At 39.4% G+C, this 19,882-nt stretch overlaps 1 protein-coding gene and 1 long non-coding RNA gene across 3 annotated transcripts in view; one reads left to right on the top strand and one right to left on the bottom strand.

Moving 5' to 3' along the window:
- LOC122917261 overlaps positions 1–14,581 on the top strand; it is a 78,734-nt gene extending 64,153 nt beyond the window's left edge. Inside the window, exon 3 of the long non-coding RNA XR_006386369.1 lies at positions 14,055–14,581. This is a non-coding gene — a long non-coding RNA (uncharacterized LOC122917261). The remainder of the gene's footprint in view (positions 1–14,054) is intronic.
- The window catches only part of NR6A1 (nuclear receptor subfamily 6 group A member 1), a 233,455-nt gene that overhangs the window by 186,856 nt on the left and 26,717 nt on the right, over positions 1–19,882 (bottom strand). For both annotated transcript variants that reach the window (XM_044264932.1, XM_044264934.1), the window contains exon 2: positions 7,960–8,001. In XM_044264932.1, coding sequence (XP_044120867.1) covers positions 7,960–8,001 — 42 coding nt within the window. The remainder of the gene's footprint in view (positions 1–7,959; positions 8,002–19,882) is intronic.

Below are 19,882 nucleotides of genomic sequence, written 5' to 3'. Positions count from 1 at the left end.
ATTTATTTAACAGAAAGAGAGAGCACGCACTCAAGTAGGAGCAGCAGCAGGCAGAGGGAGAGGGAAAAGCAGGCTCCCCACTGAGCAGGGAGCCTGACTCGGGGTTGGAATCCTCGGATCATGACCTGAGCTGAAGGCAGACACTTCCCTGGCACTCCATGTATTTTCACTTTGAATCTTATTATTCATGCAGTTTGTTTTGCTATGCTTACAACCAGAGGATGTTTTTATTTAATTTTGGTTTATAGTGAGTGTTAGCACCCTTCAGAAGAAGATGCTTATCTTTATTTTTTTCCCCAGATTCACATCTACAACAAATATTAGACCAAAAAAGAAAAAAAAAAAAAAAAAAGATATGTACCTTCAGGTTTTGAGGCTAAAAAGTGTGATCTTAGTTAATTAAAGTGTGGCCAGAAAGGGTACATGAAGACTCTTGGGACTGAGTTGCTATATTCTCCCCAGCATACTTAGAGTACAAGATTTTTAGAGAACATAATTTATAAAACTACATATAACTTTTTTTTTTTAACTACATATAACTCTTGAAGATGGCTTCAATAATCTGGTGTTTCCCTCTACTACCTGATAGATTTGCTTTAAAAAAGGAGAAAAATTCTCATACATCTCCTTTATTATCATACTTGGAATTTAAACCACTTTCAGCTTTTTTTTTTAATGAAATAAAGCACAGGTTTGCAGAAATCTTTCCCTCTTCAGGAAATGTTACTGCAAACACTGCCTCTATAGAAAGAACACTGCAGCAAGCAACATATCTAGCTTTGGTTTGTGCTCATTCCTTCTTAGTCATCCATTACAAATCTCCAGACCCAGATGTCCCAGCATTCCCTGCACCTACCAGAGATAATGGCAGAGATCCATGACTATCCAAGGGCCCAACAACAGCCTTTGAATGCAACTATCTTTTCATCAATTGTAAACAAGTCCTAAACTCTTGGCTCCACAGGGAGTCCCTACCAAGTCGGTATAAACTCTGTAACAGGGGCAGAGGTCAAGGGGATGAGAGCTCAGAGCCTAAGCTCTGAATCTCATCCCATCTCTACCCTGTTCAAAAGAATCCTTATCAGAAGAGAACGCCCCAGCAAAAGGCCACATTCAGGAGACCTGATCTAGCAGATTCAGCTTCAGTTTTGGAAGTAAGCTTTTGGAACAGTAATGAATGTGAAATACCTAATGTGCCCAGGAAGATGACCCCAGAAACAGGGTTCTGAAGGGAAGGGAACATAAAGGGAAAAACAAGGGAGATTTGTGAATCTATCTTCATTTGTTTCGGGAAAGAACCAGTCTGAAAAGTAGTGGAATAACCCTGAACCTGAACCACAGAAGAAATCTCTTTGGGAACCTATTCCACAGAGTGAATTATTCTGTTTGTGTCCAAAATCATTCTAATACATGCAAAAGAGCCCAAAAAACACTTAGAAAATAGTATATTCTTCTGTATGCAAAAAAAAACAAAAACAAAAACAAAACCAACCATTATGTATGTTATAAATCATACTGCTTTAGGGTCTTCCATTAGCATTTGAGACTTGTCACAGTCAAGAGAACCAGGGCCAGGACAGAAGAGGAGTTAAATGAAATACGTCAATCAGAGAAAGACAAATATATTATTTCACTCATGTGGAATTTAAACAAAACAGAGGAGCATAAGGAAAGGGAGAGAAAAATAAAACAAGATGAAATCAGAGAGAGAGACAAACCATTTAACCATAAGATAACAAACTGAGGGTTGCTGGAGAAGAGAGGGTGGGGGAATGGGGTAACTGGGTGACGGACATTAAGGAGAGCATTTGATGTAATGAGCACTGGGTGTTAGATGCAACCAATGAATCACTAAACTCTACCTCAGAAACTAATGATACACTGTTAATTAACTGATTTTTTTTTTAATTTGACACAGAGAGAGAGATCACAAGTAAGCAGAGAGGCAGGCAGAGAGAGAGGAGGAAAAGCAGGCTCCCCACCAAGCAGAGAGCCCAGTGCGGGCTCCATCCCAGGACCCTGAAATCATGACCTGAGCCAAAGGCAGAGGCTCAATGCACTGAGCCACCCAGGAGTCCCTAATTAACTGATTTCAATAATATAAATTTTTATAAAAAACAGGTCTCAAGGGTTGCCTGGGTGGCTCAATGGGTAAACCATCTGCCTTCCGCTACGGTCACAATCTGGGATGGAGTTCCCTATCAGGATCCCTGCTCAGCAGGAAGCCTGCTTCTTCCTCTCCCACTCCCTCTGCTGGTGTTCTCTCTCTGTGTCTCCCTCTGTCAAATAAATAAATGAAATCTTAAAACACACACACACACACAAAACAGCTCTCAAATCTCAGATACTCCTCCACTATATACTTTGGAATGAGTCTTTTAACCTCTCTAGGCCTCAATATTCTCATCAGTAAGATCAGGATAGTATCTTTTTTTAAAAACACGTTTTATGAGTGTTTACATGTGAAACATTTAGTGTGTAATAATAATTATTATTATTGTTATTATTACATAGTAGTAGTAGTAGTAAAAGGCACTTAACAAGTTTCATATCTGTTTTCCTGACTAAACCAGGGCATGAACTGTGTTATAGCTTGGCACAGCTTGGCACACAAGAGAAAAAGAGAAGTGGGGAGAGAAGAAAACAACAATGGACTAGGTATTACAAAGTCAAACTTAAAATTAAGATAATTTTATAGGATATAATCCTCATTCCTACTGAATATATGCAAAATGCTGGAACATAAAGAATACCCAGTAAATGTTAATTTTCTTTCCTTCCTTGATCTCTAACACCCAGCCTTAAATTCACTCTCTGCAGATCACACCTGGGCTTATATGAAGTGTCTTCTGAGATCAAAAATGGTGACAAATAGTTTGACTACTAGGAATGAACCCATTAAGACACGGTACAGAATATCTGAATTTGGACAGAAACTAGAAGACTCTAGCTGAGAAGTATATTCTTCTTTTGTAGTCTGAAGAATCCACAAAAAGTCTCGAGGGGCACCTGGGCGGCTCTCCTCCTGCTAGTTTATGTGTGCATGCTCTCTGTCAAATAAATAAGATCTAAAAAAAACAACACACACATACACAATAAAGATTTTATTTATTCATTTAACAGAGAGAGAGCACAAGCGGGGGGTTGGGGGGAGGAGGAGTAGAGGGAGAGGGAGAAACGGACCCCCCACTGAGCAGGGAGCCCGATGTGGGGCTCCATCTGGGGATGCAGGGATCATGACCTAAGCCAAAGGCAGATCCTTAACTGACTGAGCCACCCAGGTGCTCCCCTCATGTTGCTTTTTAAATGCCCATTTATCTACATCTAGATCCTTGATCAGTAGTGGGAAATAAATAAATAAACACACACACACACACACACACACACACACACCCAATTAAAAACCGAACCATTAGTGGAGATATATAGATATATAGATAGATAGATAGATAGATCTATCTATATATCTTCGTTAAGTCTGAGTCAGCAAGAATCCCAAGTATGCAGTGTTTTTAAAACACTAATGGTTGGGTTTTTAATTGTATAAATTTTTTCCCCAACATAAGCATGGTACTGATCAAAGAGTACATAATATGAGTATGTGTTTTAAATAAGGAGAGGGTTAATTTCTTTAGTTTCCTATTAGGTTAAATAAATGGGCTGGCAGACGGTCACTTGGGAGGTTACCTGCTGCTGGCTGGGGGGGGGGGGACCAGAACAGCTTAACAGTCAACTGGATGGTAAAGAACAGTCTTGGCCAAAGTACTCAGCAATATATGAGATCTGCTCTTCTGAGGGAATATTCACTTGAAGCAGTAACTTACACCTGCTAACATCTGGAATGATTATCTTTGTGTCATTAAGAAACACAGGCTAGTTTAATTGAATCAAGTGCAGTTACAACAGTCCATTAATACAGAAAGACCAAGAATTTCAACATTATGTTGCATAGACGAGAATAACATACACTTAACAGTGTTTATTATTTGGCAAGCATGGTTTTAAATGTAAATATAAATATATGTGTGTGTATATTACTTCATTTAATCCTCACAACAGCCCTGTAAAGTATAAATAAATTTTTATTGTCCCCATTTTACAGATGAAAACACTGAGGCCCAGAGAGGTTAAATAACTTAGCCAACATTATAAACCTAGTAAATACTGAAGCCAAACAGAACCCAAACAATCTTAGGCCAGTGGCCATGCTCTTAATTAAGAAGAGTTTTGGTTTATATGCTAACAGTTCATTTGAAATGTAGACAAAAAACTTACACAAAAAAACATGTTACTGTGGTATTATAGAATATAGAAAAACCTGGAAACCTAAATGCCCAACAACGGAAGAATGGTTAAATAAATATGGTGGTAAAGTTGTTCCCTTACAAACAATTATCCTTCCATTCATTAAAAATATTTATGAAAAATGTTTCATGACTTAGACCAACGCTCACAATGTAATGATGCGGGAGAGGGGAGAGACAGGATACACAGTTGTACATATATTATGATTCCAAATTATGTAAAAAATAAACTCATACATAAGGTGGAAGGACATAATCTCAAATAAGAAACAATGGTTATTTCTGGATGGTGGGATCGGGGTGTTTCTATTTTTCTCTTAGTGTTTTCCACATGAACATGCATTATCCTACTATTATCAGTTTAAACAAAGGCAACTTTTTTTCTTTTAATCAAGCTACACCAAGATCTTCAAGCAGCTGGTAAAAATAGCTAAAAAGCTTCTAATCTAACTTCAAGTAGCTACTTTCCTTGGGATAATACCCTCTGAACATCAAACAACACAGCACATACAAAAAGAATGCTCACTTTCAAATTTGGAAACTCAAATTAAAATATGAGCATTTCCAATTTTGATCAATAATTATTTACAAGGAACGAAATGGATTTAACTATTTAGAGGGCAAAAACTAAGGAAGGACCTTGCTAAAACAGATAATAAGAAACAAAAGTTTGACTGAGGAGAAAGAACAGCTGTTGCTAATCCAACTATTTACCCTTTGACCCTCTATCTGGCCAATAACTGAACAGTATCAATTGTTTTCCTGTATTATGTGCTGTTTACAATCCCTGAGAGGCATGAAAGGAATTAATAATTTAGCCTAGAAAGCTGACAGCCTTTATTGGGGAGCCCCTTGTCTGTGGGACAGAAATCAGAGCAAGTAGCTGTCCTAAAGTCATAGGTCCCTTTACTGTTCCTGTTTTATAGCCTAATTGGCCCCCAAACATAAATCAATTATTTCTCCTGTTTTAACCAACAATGACTTCTATTCTCTAACTTCCCTTGTATCAAGTCAGTCCTTGTTCTCTTGAGTTTTACAACTACATGGTAAACACGATGGTTGAGGAAAAAAACTCGGGGAGCAAGGCGGACTGGGTTATTTGGAAACAGAAGCACAGAAAGGTTATGCTGTTTTGAACTTTTCTTGACCTTTGACTGCCCTTGTCCCTAGCTTATGCTAATGGGCAGGGTACAGAGATGCTTCTTGTAGAAATGAACTTAGCCTGAACCTGTGCCATAACATTGGACTCCAGGAAGCCCAGGAATCATAAGAAGGCAGCCAGAGTGTGAACAGCTGCCCATATTCTAAACATGGCTACCCATCTGCTCTATCACAGAAAAGGTTGGGGGAAAAGAGCCATCTGAATAGGACAAAGTCAGTTATTTTTCCTCATCTATGTTCCAACACATCCTACCTGTTGTCCCAAACTTGCTATCTACAACCACTGCCAACCACAAGGGGAAATCAGCAACAATGGTATTTCCTGTTCCAAAATAAGCAAGCATGAGCAGGCTTTCCCTATCAAAAATTTGAGGGATAGAGGAGACATTGGGGCCTCTAAATTCTAAAGAAGTATTGGAGAGAAATTCCTATTTTTCTCAATCTAATATGTGAAAGTCGTGAGACATTAACATAGAAAATGTTATTTTTTCCCAGTCAGAAGCCATGAAATCTGCAGTATCAACATTCATAACCAACTTAAGACAACACATACAGTCCATAACAGTCTTGAGGTCTCCTATCACTTGTTATGACTGCGCATGTTTATTTGAACCCCAAGATGTATGAGACAGAGATGATAAATTTTTACTTCTGCCCATTTGTTATTATAATAGTACTACAGTGATACTGTAAAAGAGAGAGGAATAAAACACTATTAACTTCACAAAGATAATATGGGATTACTGAGAATATTGCCTACATAAGCTAAGCACAGTTTTGAAAAGAAAAGTGATTTTTTTTTTAGGTGACACCTATTCTAACTCATATACAAAATTAGGACTCAGTATTCATTCTTATGGAATGGACAGGTGTGTAAATCACCACATCTGGCTAGAGATTCAATCACAAATGTTCAATGAGTTATGCCCAGAAGGAAGCATAATTTGGCCCAGAAGTCAAACTTGGCCCAGAAGGAAGCACAATTCAATAATAATCTTAATGAGGGCCTTTCCTGGAAAATGGGCAGGAGCTATTTTCAACTGCTATTAAGTGCAGAAAAGATGAATAAGTTTGAGTAATATGTACTAAATTAGAGGCTCAAAAAATGCCTTTTCAAGTAATTCCAGACAAGTAAATACTTTCCAATAAAATTAATACACGAGGACAGGACCCAGACTTATCTGTTTGTGTACTGATACTAGAACTAAGCCTGGAGCAGCAAGAGCACGCAATGTCTAACAGAGTTCTCAATTATCTGGCTCATTTTTTGTGTAGTTCTATCTGAAAGATTTCAGAGCATCTCATGTCCTTCCTAATGTTAAAATAATCCAAGAAAGGACCATGACTCAAGAATTTATCTTTTTCCTCCTCGTAAATGAAGGCAATTCATAAGAGAAGGACAATGAGAAAATATTATGTTCACTCAGAGATACTGGCAGCCTATACTACCTATAAAGTTGACTCTGAACTTTACAATTTCTAGAAAGACAATTCTATTTTCCTGCTGTTTGATAAGCACTGTAGGACATATTTTGTCTTGAAATTACTAAGTAAGTATTAGTTGAACAGACATGAATTTTTATATTGTTAAGGTATGTGGGAAAAATATATGAAAAGGTCCACACCCTCAGAGAGCCGGTATTAGCTAGGATGGTGAGAAGGTAAACTTCACCGCTGACATCAACATCAGATTGGTGAAAATTAGCCAGTCTCATGACCCTAAAAAGTACTAGAACTAGAAAAAATAACTCTAGATCATCTCATGAATTCTCAAATCTGAATTATCATTCAACCTTTTGGCATTAAAGCAAAACAAGCTCTTTATACATTGGATATTCCCATGCGCTATTTCTAATAGCTATAACCATATCTTTAGAATGATGTATGCCACATTTTGAGAGCAATTGGAAACACTAATGGTTATCTACGATCAAGACAGACACACCTGGAAAGCATCATTAAATCAGACCTCAAAACAGTCACCCTCGTAACCATCAGCTCAACCTTGATGTAGATAAATGTGCTTTAGAAATTAAACAGTGGTACAAAGGTTACTGAGTATGAACACCTACACCAAGCATAATCCCTCTTTAAAAAAATCCTCCTCTCCAACCCCGGTTATTTCAGAAAATAAAAATTACGTCAAAGTCAGTTAATACTTTAGAGAAGTGGTTATGTATATATGGTTGTATGTGTGCATAAATGAAAACACAAGTTTTCTTGTTGGTTTCAACAACAAAAAGGAGATTAATATTAAATAAAATTTTTTGCAAACCAATTTTCTACCAAATTATTACATTTCTGACCAATGAGTAATATGAGAAGAAAAGGGAAGCATAACAAGATAGAATGTCCTCCCCATAATTATAAACCAAAGTAAAGTAAGATCTGAGTCAATATGGCCACCAATGACACCCTCAAGTTATATATTTAAAAGGACACACACACACATCTTGTTCTTACTCACGAACACTGGGGAACATTCAGAACTTACTAGTGCCTGGGTCAAGCTCTGGCAATTCATCCTGACAAAAACCTAAAGAGAAAACAATAGGGAAAAAAATATTATAATTCATGAATTACTCTAAGGTCACTCAAAAATTCAGACCGAGAAGTCAAATTTGGATTTGAACCCTACCTCTACTACATTTATCTACTATATATCCCTCCCTGAGCCTCCATTTCCTCATCATTGTATTAAAAAATGGAAAGAGTAACCACACTTACTACAGGTAGTGATGAAGCCTGAGTAAGCATGCCAATATTAGCTGGAATAAAAATTCACAGAAAGATTACAATCATTAAGTATCTGACATGCTCTATGCAACATTAACAATTATTTTTCAAAAGAAAGGAAAATATACAAAATATGAACTTATGAAAAATATCAGACGAGATCGGGCGCGTTCAGGGTGGTATGGCCGTAGACAGCTTATGAAAAATATCAAACAGGGTAATTTACTTAAATTTTTCACAAATGCTATTTACCTACATATACAGCTGGATGCAATTTTCCATTAATAAGAATGAAGTTTGGGTTGGAATAAATACCTCTCAAAGCCCATTGTGGGCCCAAAACGTCTGAGCTACATCTGTCTGACTGGTGTGTAGCTATCTCACTGCGGAGAAAAATCAAGCATAATGAAGAGCAAATATACTGTAAGTCTACATGTAGCTGATCCAACTTTCTCCAGCTTACTTTCTACTCATTCTTAGCTTAAATATTTTCTCAGAAAAGCTTCTTTTGCCCTTGTACTCTTGTCTATACACAAGGTCAAAGCACCCTAAAATTACCTACCACCCTCTGTACTCATCAACAAGAAATTACTTGTTCAATGTCTAACTCCACTATGAGACTATTCTACAGAAGAAGGGACCTGGCCTGTCTTGTTCACAACTATATCCAAATCACCTCACAAGCCTAGCATAAAGCTGTTCAATAAACATCAACTATAACATCTCCATGGTCAATTCAAGAATAACGGCGCAGGAGCGCCTGGGTGGCTGTCCCACCTGGCTGTCCACCAAGTGTCCAACTCTTGATCTCAGTTCAGCTCTTGATCTCAGAGTTGACAAGCCCCTCATTGGGCTCCACCCTGACTATGGAGCCTACGTTTAAAAAAAACAAAAGGAGCAAAACTAGGACTAGAGGAATATGAGAGCATTTTTCTTTTTTCTTCTTCTTTCTTTTTCCTTTGCCTACCCCCTATGAAAGCATTTTCTGTCTTCATATCTAGGCCATCATAAACCAGACCAGCCACTGGGAATCATGTGGAAAAGAGGTATTCAAACAGTAGGGACACTATTTAAGCATCACAACTTTTAAAGTCTTCTGCAGTCTTGACTGTTTGGATTCACCAAACAGGCCACATCTCTTCTTGCCTACCTGTGCTTCCTCCTCCTCCTCTTCCCAGTAAAGAACTATTCATCCTTCAAGATCCAGATTAAATATCAACCACCACTGTGAAACATGGAAAACAGGAGAGGCCCATCCTGCATTCACCAAAGGATAAATGAACAATTTTTTAAAAAGATATTTATTTATTTATTCATCTGCGAAAGAGAGCCCAAGCACATGCACGCAGACAGAGGGGTAGCAGCAGTTGGAGGGGAGCAAGGGGAGAGGGCCAAGCAGACTTCCATGCTGAACATGGAGCCCAGCATGGGGCTTGAACCCAGGACCATGAGATCATGACCTGAGCCAAAAACCAAGAATCAGACACCCGACCGACTGAGCCACCCAGGTACCCCAGGAACAATTTCAAAAACTGCCTCCTCCACATGATACTGAACTCTTCAAGGTTAGGAACCATGCTCCACCATTTGAAGAGCTGCTTCTATGCCCAGAACAGTTGCCAATACAGCATGGAAGGTGATCAACTGCAGGATGAACTAAACAGAAAACACAACCCTACCTCTACCTCTACAGCACAGTCACAGAATTAGAAGATCTAAGACTAGCATGAAAACTGTGTGGAAGGTCTGAGTAAGGTAATTGGACTTGAAATGGTAGAATTTGGAAGCTATTAAAAGTGGCTAAGATCCCTGAGAAGGCTCACCTCAAAGCAACTTCAAAGTCTTTCTACATACATGAAGGTGATGGCAATCAAAAAAGTTGTAGAGAGATGCAAGGCAGTAAGGAAATAACTCAGCATTACAAATGAGTTCAATACAGGCCATCCTGCCAGAAGTGAAACTGAAAGTATTTACTTAATACAAACTGACTTGAAAACAGGAGAAAAGCCTGAGAAGGCAAGGTAGTATAATGGGAAAATTAGGTCTCTCCTAAATTCTCTTGGTTTAGTGATAGGACTTTAGGCAAGACACTCCTTATTCTGACCCTCAGATTCTGAACCTTAAACGAAAGAACTATAATACAAGTCTCAAAAAAGGACAAAACTTAATGCATTTTCTGAAAACAAACAATATTCTGAACTCATTAACTAGATCAAACACAAATAGAGGGTCAAAAACAACAAAGAAAATACTAACAAAAATCATTAAAGCAGACATCTATTGTTTTTATCTGTCCAGCAATCACTCCCCCCTTCTTCTGTTAATGGCATCCTGATTTTACTTTGGAGACTTATCTCTTTGACACTTTCAGTCCGTATGACCCTAACCCTGAGAGAACTGCCCCTAACCCTGCTATAAATTGGGATTAACAACAGGGCCTACTTTATAAGTCTGTTAAAAGAAATAAATGAAATAATCATGTATAAGTTTGAATAGGAGCACCTGGGTAGCTCAGTCAGTTGGGCATGTGCCTTTGGCTTAAGTCATGATCCTGGGGTCCCTGGATGGAGCCCCACATTGGGTTCTGCACTGGTGGGGAGTCTGCTTGAGGATTCCCTGCCCCTCTCCTTCTACTGCTACCCCACTTGTGCAAATGCGCATACGGGCACACTCTTTCTCTGTCCCTCCCCCCACAATGAATCAACATCATCTTTTAAAAATAAAACAAACAGGGGCACTAGGGTGGCTCAGTGGGTTAAGCCTCTGCCTTCGGCGCAGGTCATGATCCCAGGGTCCTGGGATGGAGCCCTGCATCGGGCTCTCTGCTCGACAGGGAGCCTGCGTCCCCGCTCTCTCTCTGCCTGCCTCTCTGCCTACTTGTGATCTCTGTCTGTTTAAATAAATATATATATATACACATATGTGTGTGTGTGTGTGTGTGTGTGTGTGTATAAAAAAACAAACAAAAATAAATAAATAAAGGCTTTTCACATTACTTGACAAAGTCAGAGCTCAACATATGTCAACTACTACTAAGCAATCCCCTGGGTCCATCCAATCCATGGTTGTGTCTGTGGTAGCAAAGAGCAGTTTGTAGCAGAACTACTGACTGACCCATTCATGACTTCATCCTCAAAGCCTTGGGATGGAATCCTAATGTCACTTTAGTTACTTATTGTGATCTTGAACCTTTTTAATATTTTGAGCTTGCAAACTCAATGCCTGATGCAGCAATTCCAGATACATGCTACCCGCTGAGTAAAGGAAGAATGTTTATATTTGTCCTAAAACAAAGTCCTCCAATGGGGGCAAGGATTATGAATGTCAGTAACTGTATCTACATTCCCTCCACCCAGCCCTGAGACCATCAGCTAATAATGCTGTCTCTGGTTTTACAGATCATCACTAGTGCAGGAGGCCTGAGAAGATACATAAAACAATGTTAATCCTACCTCCTGACAGCAAGTCAATGGAATGAATGGCTGGATCTGTCTATACCATTCTCAGTCTTGCCCAGATTCTCAATAACCAGATCTAGCTGGCAAAATGATTCTTAGCTAGTAGAATCCAAATCAATGATGGAAGTAACCCCAAATATATGTTCAATGCATTCAACACAACAGCAGAAGATATCAGAGTTTTCAATAAAAAAGAGACTCTCCTAAGTCACATAAATACATGGACATATCCCCGAAACCATCTGCCTCACAAAATATAACACATTAAACAAATTAGGAAATGTTCTGAGAAATCAAAGGCTTTTGGCTACTGACTTAAATTGTTTTAAAAAGGGACAAGAAATACAGATCGGTTCCAAAGATGATATATATCACCAAGTCACTGTACGCACACCAATCTAAATTTTAGCACAAAGCTTATACAGACTTACCACAGGTCTGAGTTAGAGTTGGATTCAAATCCTGGATTTGCTGCTATTTTTAATTTACTACCCTAGGCCTATTTCCTGAAATGGGGATAAAAATAATACCCCTGTTCAACAATCATGAGATTTGGTGAATATACATAAATTACCTACTTTGTGGCAAGTAAACCTCAATAAATGGGTCTAGGGCGCCTGGGTGGCTCAGTGGATTAAAGCCTCTGCCTTCGGCTCAAGTCTTGATCCCAGAGTGCTGGGATCAAGCCCCACATCAGGCTCTCAGCTCAGCGGGGAGCCTGCTTCCTCCTCTCTGCCTCACTGTCTACTTGTGATCTCTGTCTGTCAAATAAATAAATAAATAATCTTTAAAAATAAATAAATAAATGGGTCTAAATCTAGGAATTTTCTTTAATACAAAGGAAAATACAGTTGCAAGCTTTTCTCCAACAGGCATTTGGTAAAAAGAAAAACAGTGACTCCTCAATCTGAGTGGCTACATAGACGAAAAGTTACTGAATTTTTTTTTTAAGACTTTATTTATTTATTTGACAGAGAGAGACAATGGGAGCAGGAACACAGGCAGGGCCAGTGGGAGAGAAAGAAGCAGGCTTCCCGCTGAGCAAGGAACCCCCTGTGGGGCTCAATCCCATCCTGGGATTATAACCTTAGCAACTGAGCAACCCAGGCGCCCCTGATCTTTTTCTTTCTTTTTTTTTTCTTTTTAAGATTTTATTTATTTATTTGACACAGAGAGAGAGATCACAAGTAGGCAGAGAGGCAGAGGATGGGGGAAGCAGGCTCCCTGCTGAGCAGAGAGCCTGACGTGGGGCTCGATCCCAGGACCCTGAGATCAAGACCTGAGCCAAAGGCAGAAGCTTAATCCACTGAGTCACCCATGCGTCCCTGATTTTTTTCTTCAGTTACCATATGGAGGACAGTACCATGTATTTACCACAGTAGGATCCTAAATAAACTATGAGTATCCATTTTTATCCAAATGTGAACAAATAAAAGCTATGAGTGATGCTGGTAAATAAATTTAAGCATGAAATAGTAGTCAATTTTACTCTCTAATGTGTCTTTTACAAAATCAAGTTAAATATTACTCTAGGAATGTTTTGATTTAGTAGGACTGTATGCCAGTCACTCAATTCTGAAACCGCCACAGCACATAAGCAAAATTAAGGGGAGGATCTTAAAAGGCAAAATTCTACAATTCTAACCCCCAAAACAGAAAACATGTATATACTTCATGATCTGTCTACAACTTCAACTTTTATCTCTTGCTTCTCATTCCACCCAACTGTGTACATTCCGTCCACACCATACTACACTGTAGCTCCCTAAATTCAACATCCTCTTTACCTTTAATCTCCATTCCTTTGCACACAGTTTTCTCCCCCTGAGCCTTCTCTTACCATTAATCACTAGTGCAGGTCTCCAATCCTTTCCCCTCCTTCTCCAATACCCACTCAAGCCCAAGTTAGGCACTAGAGACACAATGACTGAATCTATGAGCTTTTCAGGGACCTTTGAAGACAAGGCGGGGAAAACTGGCTTCAAAATTCAAGAAACAAACAAACCAAACCTGCAAATATTACATTAAATGTTTTAATTAGGAGATCTGATTTTTTTTCATTCAGTCAACCGTAATTCAACTTCTACACATTGTTTAAAATGTGAGTTATGGGGGCACCTGGGGGGGCTCAGTAAATTAAGCATCTGCCTTTGGCTCAGGTGATGATCTGAGTCCTGGGATTGCGCCTGGGCTCCCTGTTCTGTGGGAAGCCTACTTCTCCCTCTGCCCCTTCCCCAGCTCATGCTTGTTTGCTCCCTCTCTCTCTCAAATAAGTAAATAAAAATTTTTTTAAATGTATGATATAAAATGAAACAGGACTTCCAGAAGGAAGTCAGGGGTCTAAAGGGTTCTGACATTGTTCTGGTTAATTAGTGTCCCTCCTCTGTGCTTCCAGATTCCTGTGCTTCGAACACCACATCATGATGGGCCACTGACCATGAATTCAGCTTCTAGAGAAACTGTTCTCCGCACTCCCCACCAAAAAGCAACAATTTTTACCCAGGATTTGTACTGAAATGTAACAGTCATTCACTGGCCCTTTGTGAACTAACCAGCTCTGGTCATCTGTATCCATTTCCCACCTGCCTTGTCTTCTTCTGATCATGATTAGTCCTCAATGAAACTTTTGTCCTTCTTTCAGTCAGATCTGGTCTCAGCCCTAGTTATATTCTAGCCCCAAAGTTGAGACATGTCCCAGATCCCAAGAAAGGCTACTCAGTAAATACTGAGGAACTGCTTCTTTCTCCAAAAACCAATAGTAATAAAATACAATGCCACAACAATGCATTTCTTACCATAATATCAAATTCTGAGAGAACACAACAGTTTCACTATTCTCTGACTTTAATGTCTAGAATAGCAATGTCCAATAGAAGTTGCTACAATAATGAGAATGTTCAGGATGCCTGGGTGACTTAGTTGGTTAAGCATCTGCCTCCGGCTCAGGTCCTGATCCTAGGATCCCAGGATTGAGTCCGGAACTGGGCTCCTCTCTCAGCGGGAAGCCTGCTTCTCCCACTGCCTTCCACTCCCCTGCTTGTGCTCTCACTCCCTCTCTCTGACAAGCAAATAAAATCTAAAAAAAAAAAAAGATAATGTTCTCTACCTTTATTTTCAAAATGCAGCAGCCACTAACTACATGTGACCAAGCACTTGGAAAGTGACAAGCGTGACTGAGGAACCAAATTTTAAACTTTTTTTCATTTTAATTAATCAAAGTAGTTACATAAGGCGGGTCCCTATTAAGATGAACAATGAACAATGACTAAAAAGATAGCACCCCTCCTTTTAAACTTGTTATGCCACCTTTTGGATTCTGTTACAGCTTTAAAGAAACCAAAATACAGAAATGCTTAGGTTAGTGTTACTTAATACCCAATTTATAAATATATATATTATCCCAAAAATAATTCCATCAGCCTGCAAATACACTTATTTCTTCAAATGTCATTAAGTATATGCCCACACTGTAGCTGACAGATGGAGAGAGAGGGACAAGATGCAACTAGGAAGGAGTACAGAGAATTTTTATATCAGAATAGATTTGAGTTCTATACCATAACTTCCTAATTATGATAGCTCAGGAATTGGCCTCACCTCTCTGAGTCAATTTCCTCATCTATAAATTGTTGTAAGGATTCAATGAGATAACACACTTAGGTCAGTGTAAAGTGCTTAGTAGCTGTGATCAGTATTAGTGAAAGAGCAGAAACAGCAACCATGGGGCTAGAGGCATGTGGAAGGAATAAGCATTCACCAGACAAACGGGGCTATTTGAGAAACATACGCAAAGGAAGCTAGAGGTACACAGCATGAACAGAGAGCAGAAACAGAATGTTCCTGGTAACCTGATCTAAATGAGGCCCCAGCCAGGATCATATCACAAAGGATTTTAACTGCCATACATGAGTTTTTAGTTTTCATTTTACAGGCAATAGAGTCACTGAGAAAAGAAAATGTATGTATATACTAGGAAGTTTGTCAATGCCAGCCCAACTCTTGACTACTTCAATACAGTGGTTCTAAAATGTCAACAAAAAAATAAAAAAATAAAATGTCAACAAGGAAACTAAAAGCACGAAGAATTTTTTTAAATTAAAAAAATTTTAGGGATGCCTGGGTGGCTCAGTGGGTTAAACCTCTGCCTTCTGCTCAGGCCATGATCTCAGGGTCCTGGAATCGAGCCCCACTTTGGGCTCTCTGCTTGGCAGGGAGCCTGCTTCCTCCTCTCTCTCTCTGCCTGCCTCTCTGCCTACTTTTGATCTCTGTCAAATAAATAAAAATATTTTTAAAAAATTAAAAATATTTTTAAAAGAGCTCTGTGTGGGGCACCTGGGTGGCTCAGTGGGTTAAAACCTCTGCCTTCGACTTGGGTCATGATCCCAGCATCCTGGGATCGAGCCTCGCATCGGGCTCTCTGCTTGGCAGGGAGCTTGCTTCCTTGTCTCTCTCTCTCTCTCTCTGCCTGCCTCTCTGCCTACTTGTGATCTCTATTTGTCAAATAAAATCTTTAAAAAAAAAAAAAGAGCTCTGTGGAGGTAGCTAGGAACTCTTCCCATTTTTTTCAAGGCTCTTGCCCAACTTCTTCTAGGCTCCTTTTGGTACAATGAATGGCTTGGATAGAGGCTAAGAAGAAATGTGTGTGCTTGGTACAGAGGGCGAGGGGACGGAGATAAACAAACAAAAGCTAGTCAGACCACGGCCCACCCTACAACCAGGTTTGCAGCCTGTAAGCTATCCCAAACCTAAAACACTTTTCTTTGAATTGGCTGTACCTAAATTCACATCTGCCTCTTTCCTTTCTACCCAGTGAGAGGAGTGCCACTCGGGCCATTAGCTTTTGTTTCTCATAGACAATCTGACAAAGCATACTTCAGAAATAAGAGAAAATGCTTTTGAATGCAGGGACATAGCACCACAAGTCCACACAGCAGAAGCTAGCTGGCTGGCGGATCTTCAAGCCGTATCTCCTTTTCTCCACCTACAAATATCAAGGTCACATTTTTAAAAAACCACAACAAAAACAATGCCCTTTTCCCAATGTCATTTTAATGTGAAATCTTAGGGGCAAAAAAGAGTAGGGGGAAGGGAAGCCAAGGATTCCCAATTGTATTAATCTGTTGTATCCACATATTTGCTCAGCTTAAATGTCACTTACAAGTAGTGTCTACATTTCTATGGAAACATTAGTAACTTCCATCTAATCAACCTGCATCACCTTACATGCAGTTTTTCAGGCTTCTAGCTTTGTAATTACAGCCTTGAAATCAGACCAAAGGCAGAAAATCTAGGCCAAGTTATGACATTTCAATTTTATGGCATTCTAAAAAAATAACAGTACACACAGCTTCAAGGCTGTGGCCACAGAATCAGAAGGTGAAAGTAGTTTAGGAAGGCAATTTGATTTGGAAGTCAGAGGTCACCAGTGTTTCTATGGAAATATAGTAGAGGCATTTCTCAGAAAACTGCATGTACTGATGAACCTCTGACATTTTTATTTTACAACTGCTGGTTCTCTAAAGCAACAGAAAGGATTACTGATAACTCTTCATTCCACCTAGAAGTTAAAGAAATTTTATAATGCTTAATATAAGAAAATCTGTGAAATAATCTGTCAGTTGCCATTTATTCAATCTTTATTATATACCAGGCAATGGCTTGGTGCTTTATATAAATTCTTACTGAAAGTAGCTAGTATTATCTCCACCTTATAGATTTAAAAAAATTATCATACTCTATTACTCTTTATGGGAAGAGTGACAAAAGTCAAAACAGAAGAACTTATATTTAGAGCAGTATCTCTAACAAAAGAAAACAAAACAAAACCAAAAAAGTATCTCTAACAAAAGAAAACAAAAGTGCCTACCTTTGCACTTACGTGCTTTGCAACAGCCAAACAGATAGGAATCAGACATTATTTCAAAGAATAAACCCTGACAGAGGCGCCGGGGTGGTTCAGTTGGTTAAGCCTTCTGCTCAGGTCATGATCCCGGGGTCCTGGGATCGAGCCCAGTGTCAGGCTCCCTGCACAGCGGAGAGCCTGCTTCTTCCCTCTGTCTGTAGCTTTGCCTACTTGTGTTCTATTTCTCTGTCAAATAAATTAAATCTTTTTAAAAAAAGAAAAAAAGAACAAGCCCTGACATACCCAAAACAGCAGGGCCTTAGAGTCCAAGAAGAAATCCATACCTCAGATGGATCCACTTAGAAACTTCCTCTTGAATAATCCAAGATGTCCATGTCAGAAGCAGCTAGAGTAACTTTACCAACCAGCTGCAACCCAAAGTATAAAACTTTAAATGAATGAATAAAATAATTAGGAAAGATCTTCTTTCGAAAAATTTTAAGTTGCTCCCAGCAAGAGTATGGAGAGTGACAGAGATTTTTTGTTCGTTCATTTCAAAGACTAACTGAAAAAGAGTCTTACAGACCAATGAGTTGGTTTCAACGCGGTCAGAAAACATTTGAGGCCATCTTAAAAAGCTCCCCATGCCATCCTCAACAGATGGTTTGATGGAACAGAAGTCAGCTCTGTTCATGAAATCCGTTAGTAAGAAGCAGATGCAACCAAGAAGTGTCCCACAAGCAGCAGAATGTACTTTTTCCTTATCCTCTTTGAAAACCTCCATATAAAAACAGAACAAAATGGATGCATGAAGGGCCTTGAAGACGTTTGTCGCTCTGGATTAATCACAGAAATATATCCTAAGAAAAGGGCCAGAAATAAACAGTACAAAATAGAAAGTCACTTAAAAATCCAACCACACAGGACACCTGGGTGGCTCAGTCGGTTAAGCATCTGCCTTGGGCTCAGGTCATGATCTCAGCATCCTGGGATCAAGTCCCATGCTGGGCTCCCTCTTCAGCAGAGAATCTGCTTCTCCCTCTCTCTCTGCCCTATCCTGCCTGCTTGCATGCGCACCCTCTCTGACAAATAAATAAAATCTTGGAAAAAAATACAACCACAGGAGAATGACTAAATTATGGTATACCTACACAATGAGGGTATTTTGTGAGCATTTTAAATGTTTATCAAGGGACACCTAGGTGGTTTAGCCAGGGAAGCATCTGCCTTTGATGAGCTCAGGTCATGATCCCAGGGTCCTGGGATCCTGCATCAGACTCCTTGCTCTGTGGGGAGTATACTTCTCCCTCTGCCTGCTGCTCTCTTTCTCTCTCTGACAAATAAATAAATAAAATCTTAAAAATAAATAAATGTTTATCAAGATTTTATAAAGGGCAAATGTCACTTTAAAAAAAGATGTAGGGGGGCACGTGGGTGGGTCAGTGGGTTAAAGGCTCTGCCTTCGGCTCAGGTAATCAGCGAGGAGCCTGCTTCCTCCTCTCTCTCTGCCTGCTTCTCTGTGACCTCGTCTGTCAAATAAATAAATAAAATCTTTAAAAAAATAAAAAAAGATGTAGGGGCGCCTGGATGGCTCAGTGGGTTAAGCCTCTGCCTTCGGCTTAGGTCAGGATCTCAGGGTCCTGGGATCAAGCCCCGAAGGGCTCTCTGCTCAGCAGGGAGCCTGCTTCTCCCTCTCTTCCTACTTGTGATCTGTCAAATAAATGAATAAAAATCCTTTTAATAATTAATTAATTAATTAAAGGATTAAAAAAAGATGTGAAACTGTATTCTCAGAATGAGCTCAGCTATTCTGACATATACACAGATGTAGAAGCACATTTTAGTCTATTTTATCCCAGTGATTATCTGTAAGTGTGGGAATTATGGCTGATTTTTTTCCTCTTCATTCTACTTTTCTGTTGAAAATAAGTTGTTTTGGGGTGCCTGGGTGGCTCAGTGGGTTAAGCATCTGCCTTTGGCCCAGGTCATGATCTCAGAGTCCTGGGATCGAGTCCCGCTTCCCCCTCTCTCTCTGCCTGCCTCTGACTACTTGTGATCTCTCTGTCAAATAAATAAACAAAATCTTTAAAAAAAAAAAAAGTTGTTTTTATAAACAGAAAAATGTATATTTAAAGAAATCCTGAAAACAAAATAATTTGCTTAATTCTCTAAAATTGACTAATTAAAGGGAAAAAATCTACCAGACATTCTCTAAGTGAGTTTTATTTTTTGAGATTTTATTTAATTATTCAAGAGACAGTGCATGGGACAGAGACAGAGCAGGAGCAGAGGGAGAGGCAGGGAAGCAGACTCCCCCCTGGGTTGGGAGTCCGATGATGCAAGACTCAATCCCAGGACCCCTCCCTCCCCGCCAGGATCCC

This window comes from Neovison vison, chromosome 9 (genome assembly GCF_020171115.1).
Source record: "Neovison vison isolate M4711 chromosome 9, ASM_NN_V1, whole genome shotgun sequence".
NCBI classification, from domain to species: domain Eukaryota; kingdom Metazoa; phylum Chordata; class Mammalia; order Carnivora; family Mustelidae; genus Neogale; species Neogale vison.
Note: the sequence above shows the minus strand (reverse complement) of the source record. Positions and strands in the feature narration are given on the sequence as shown.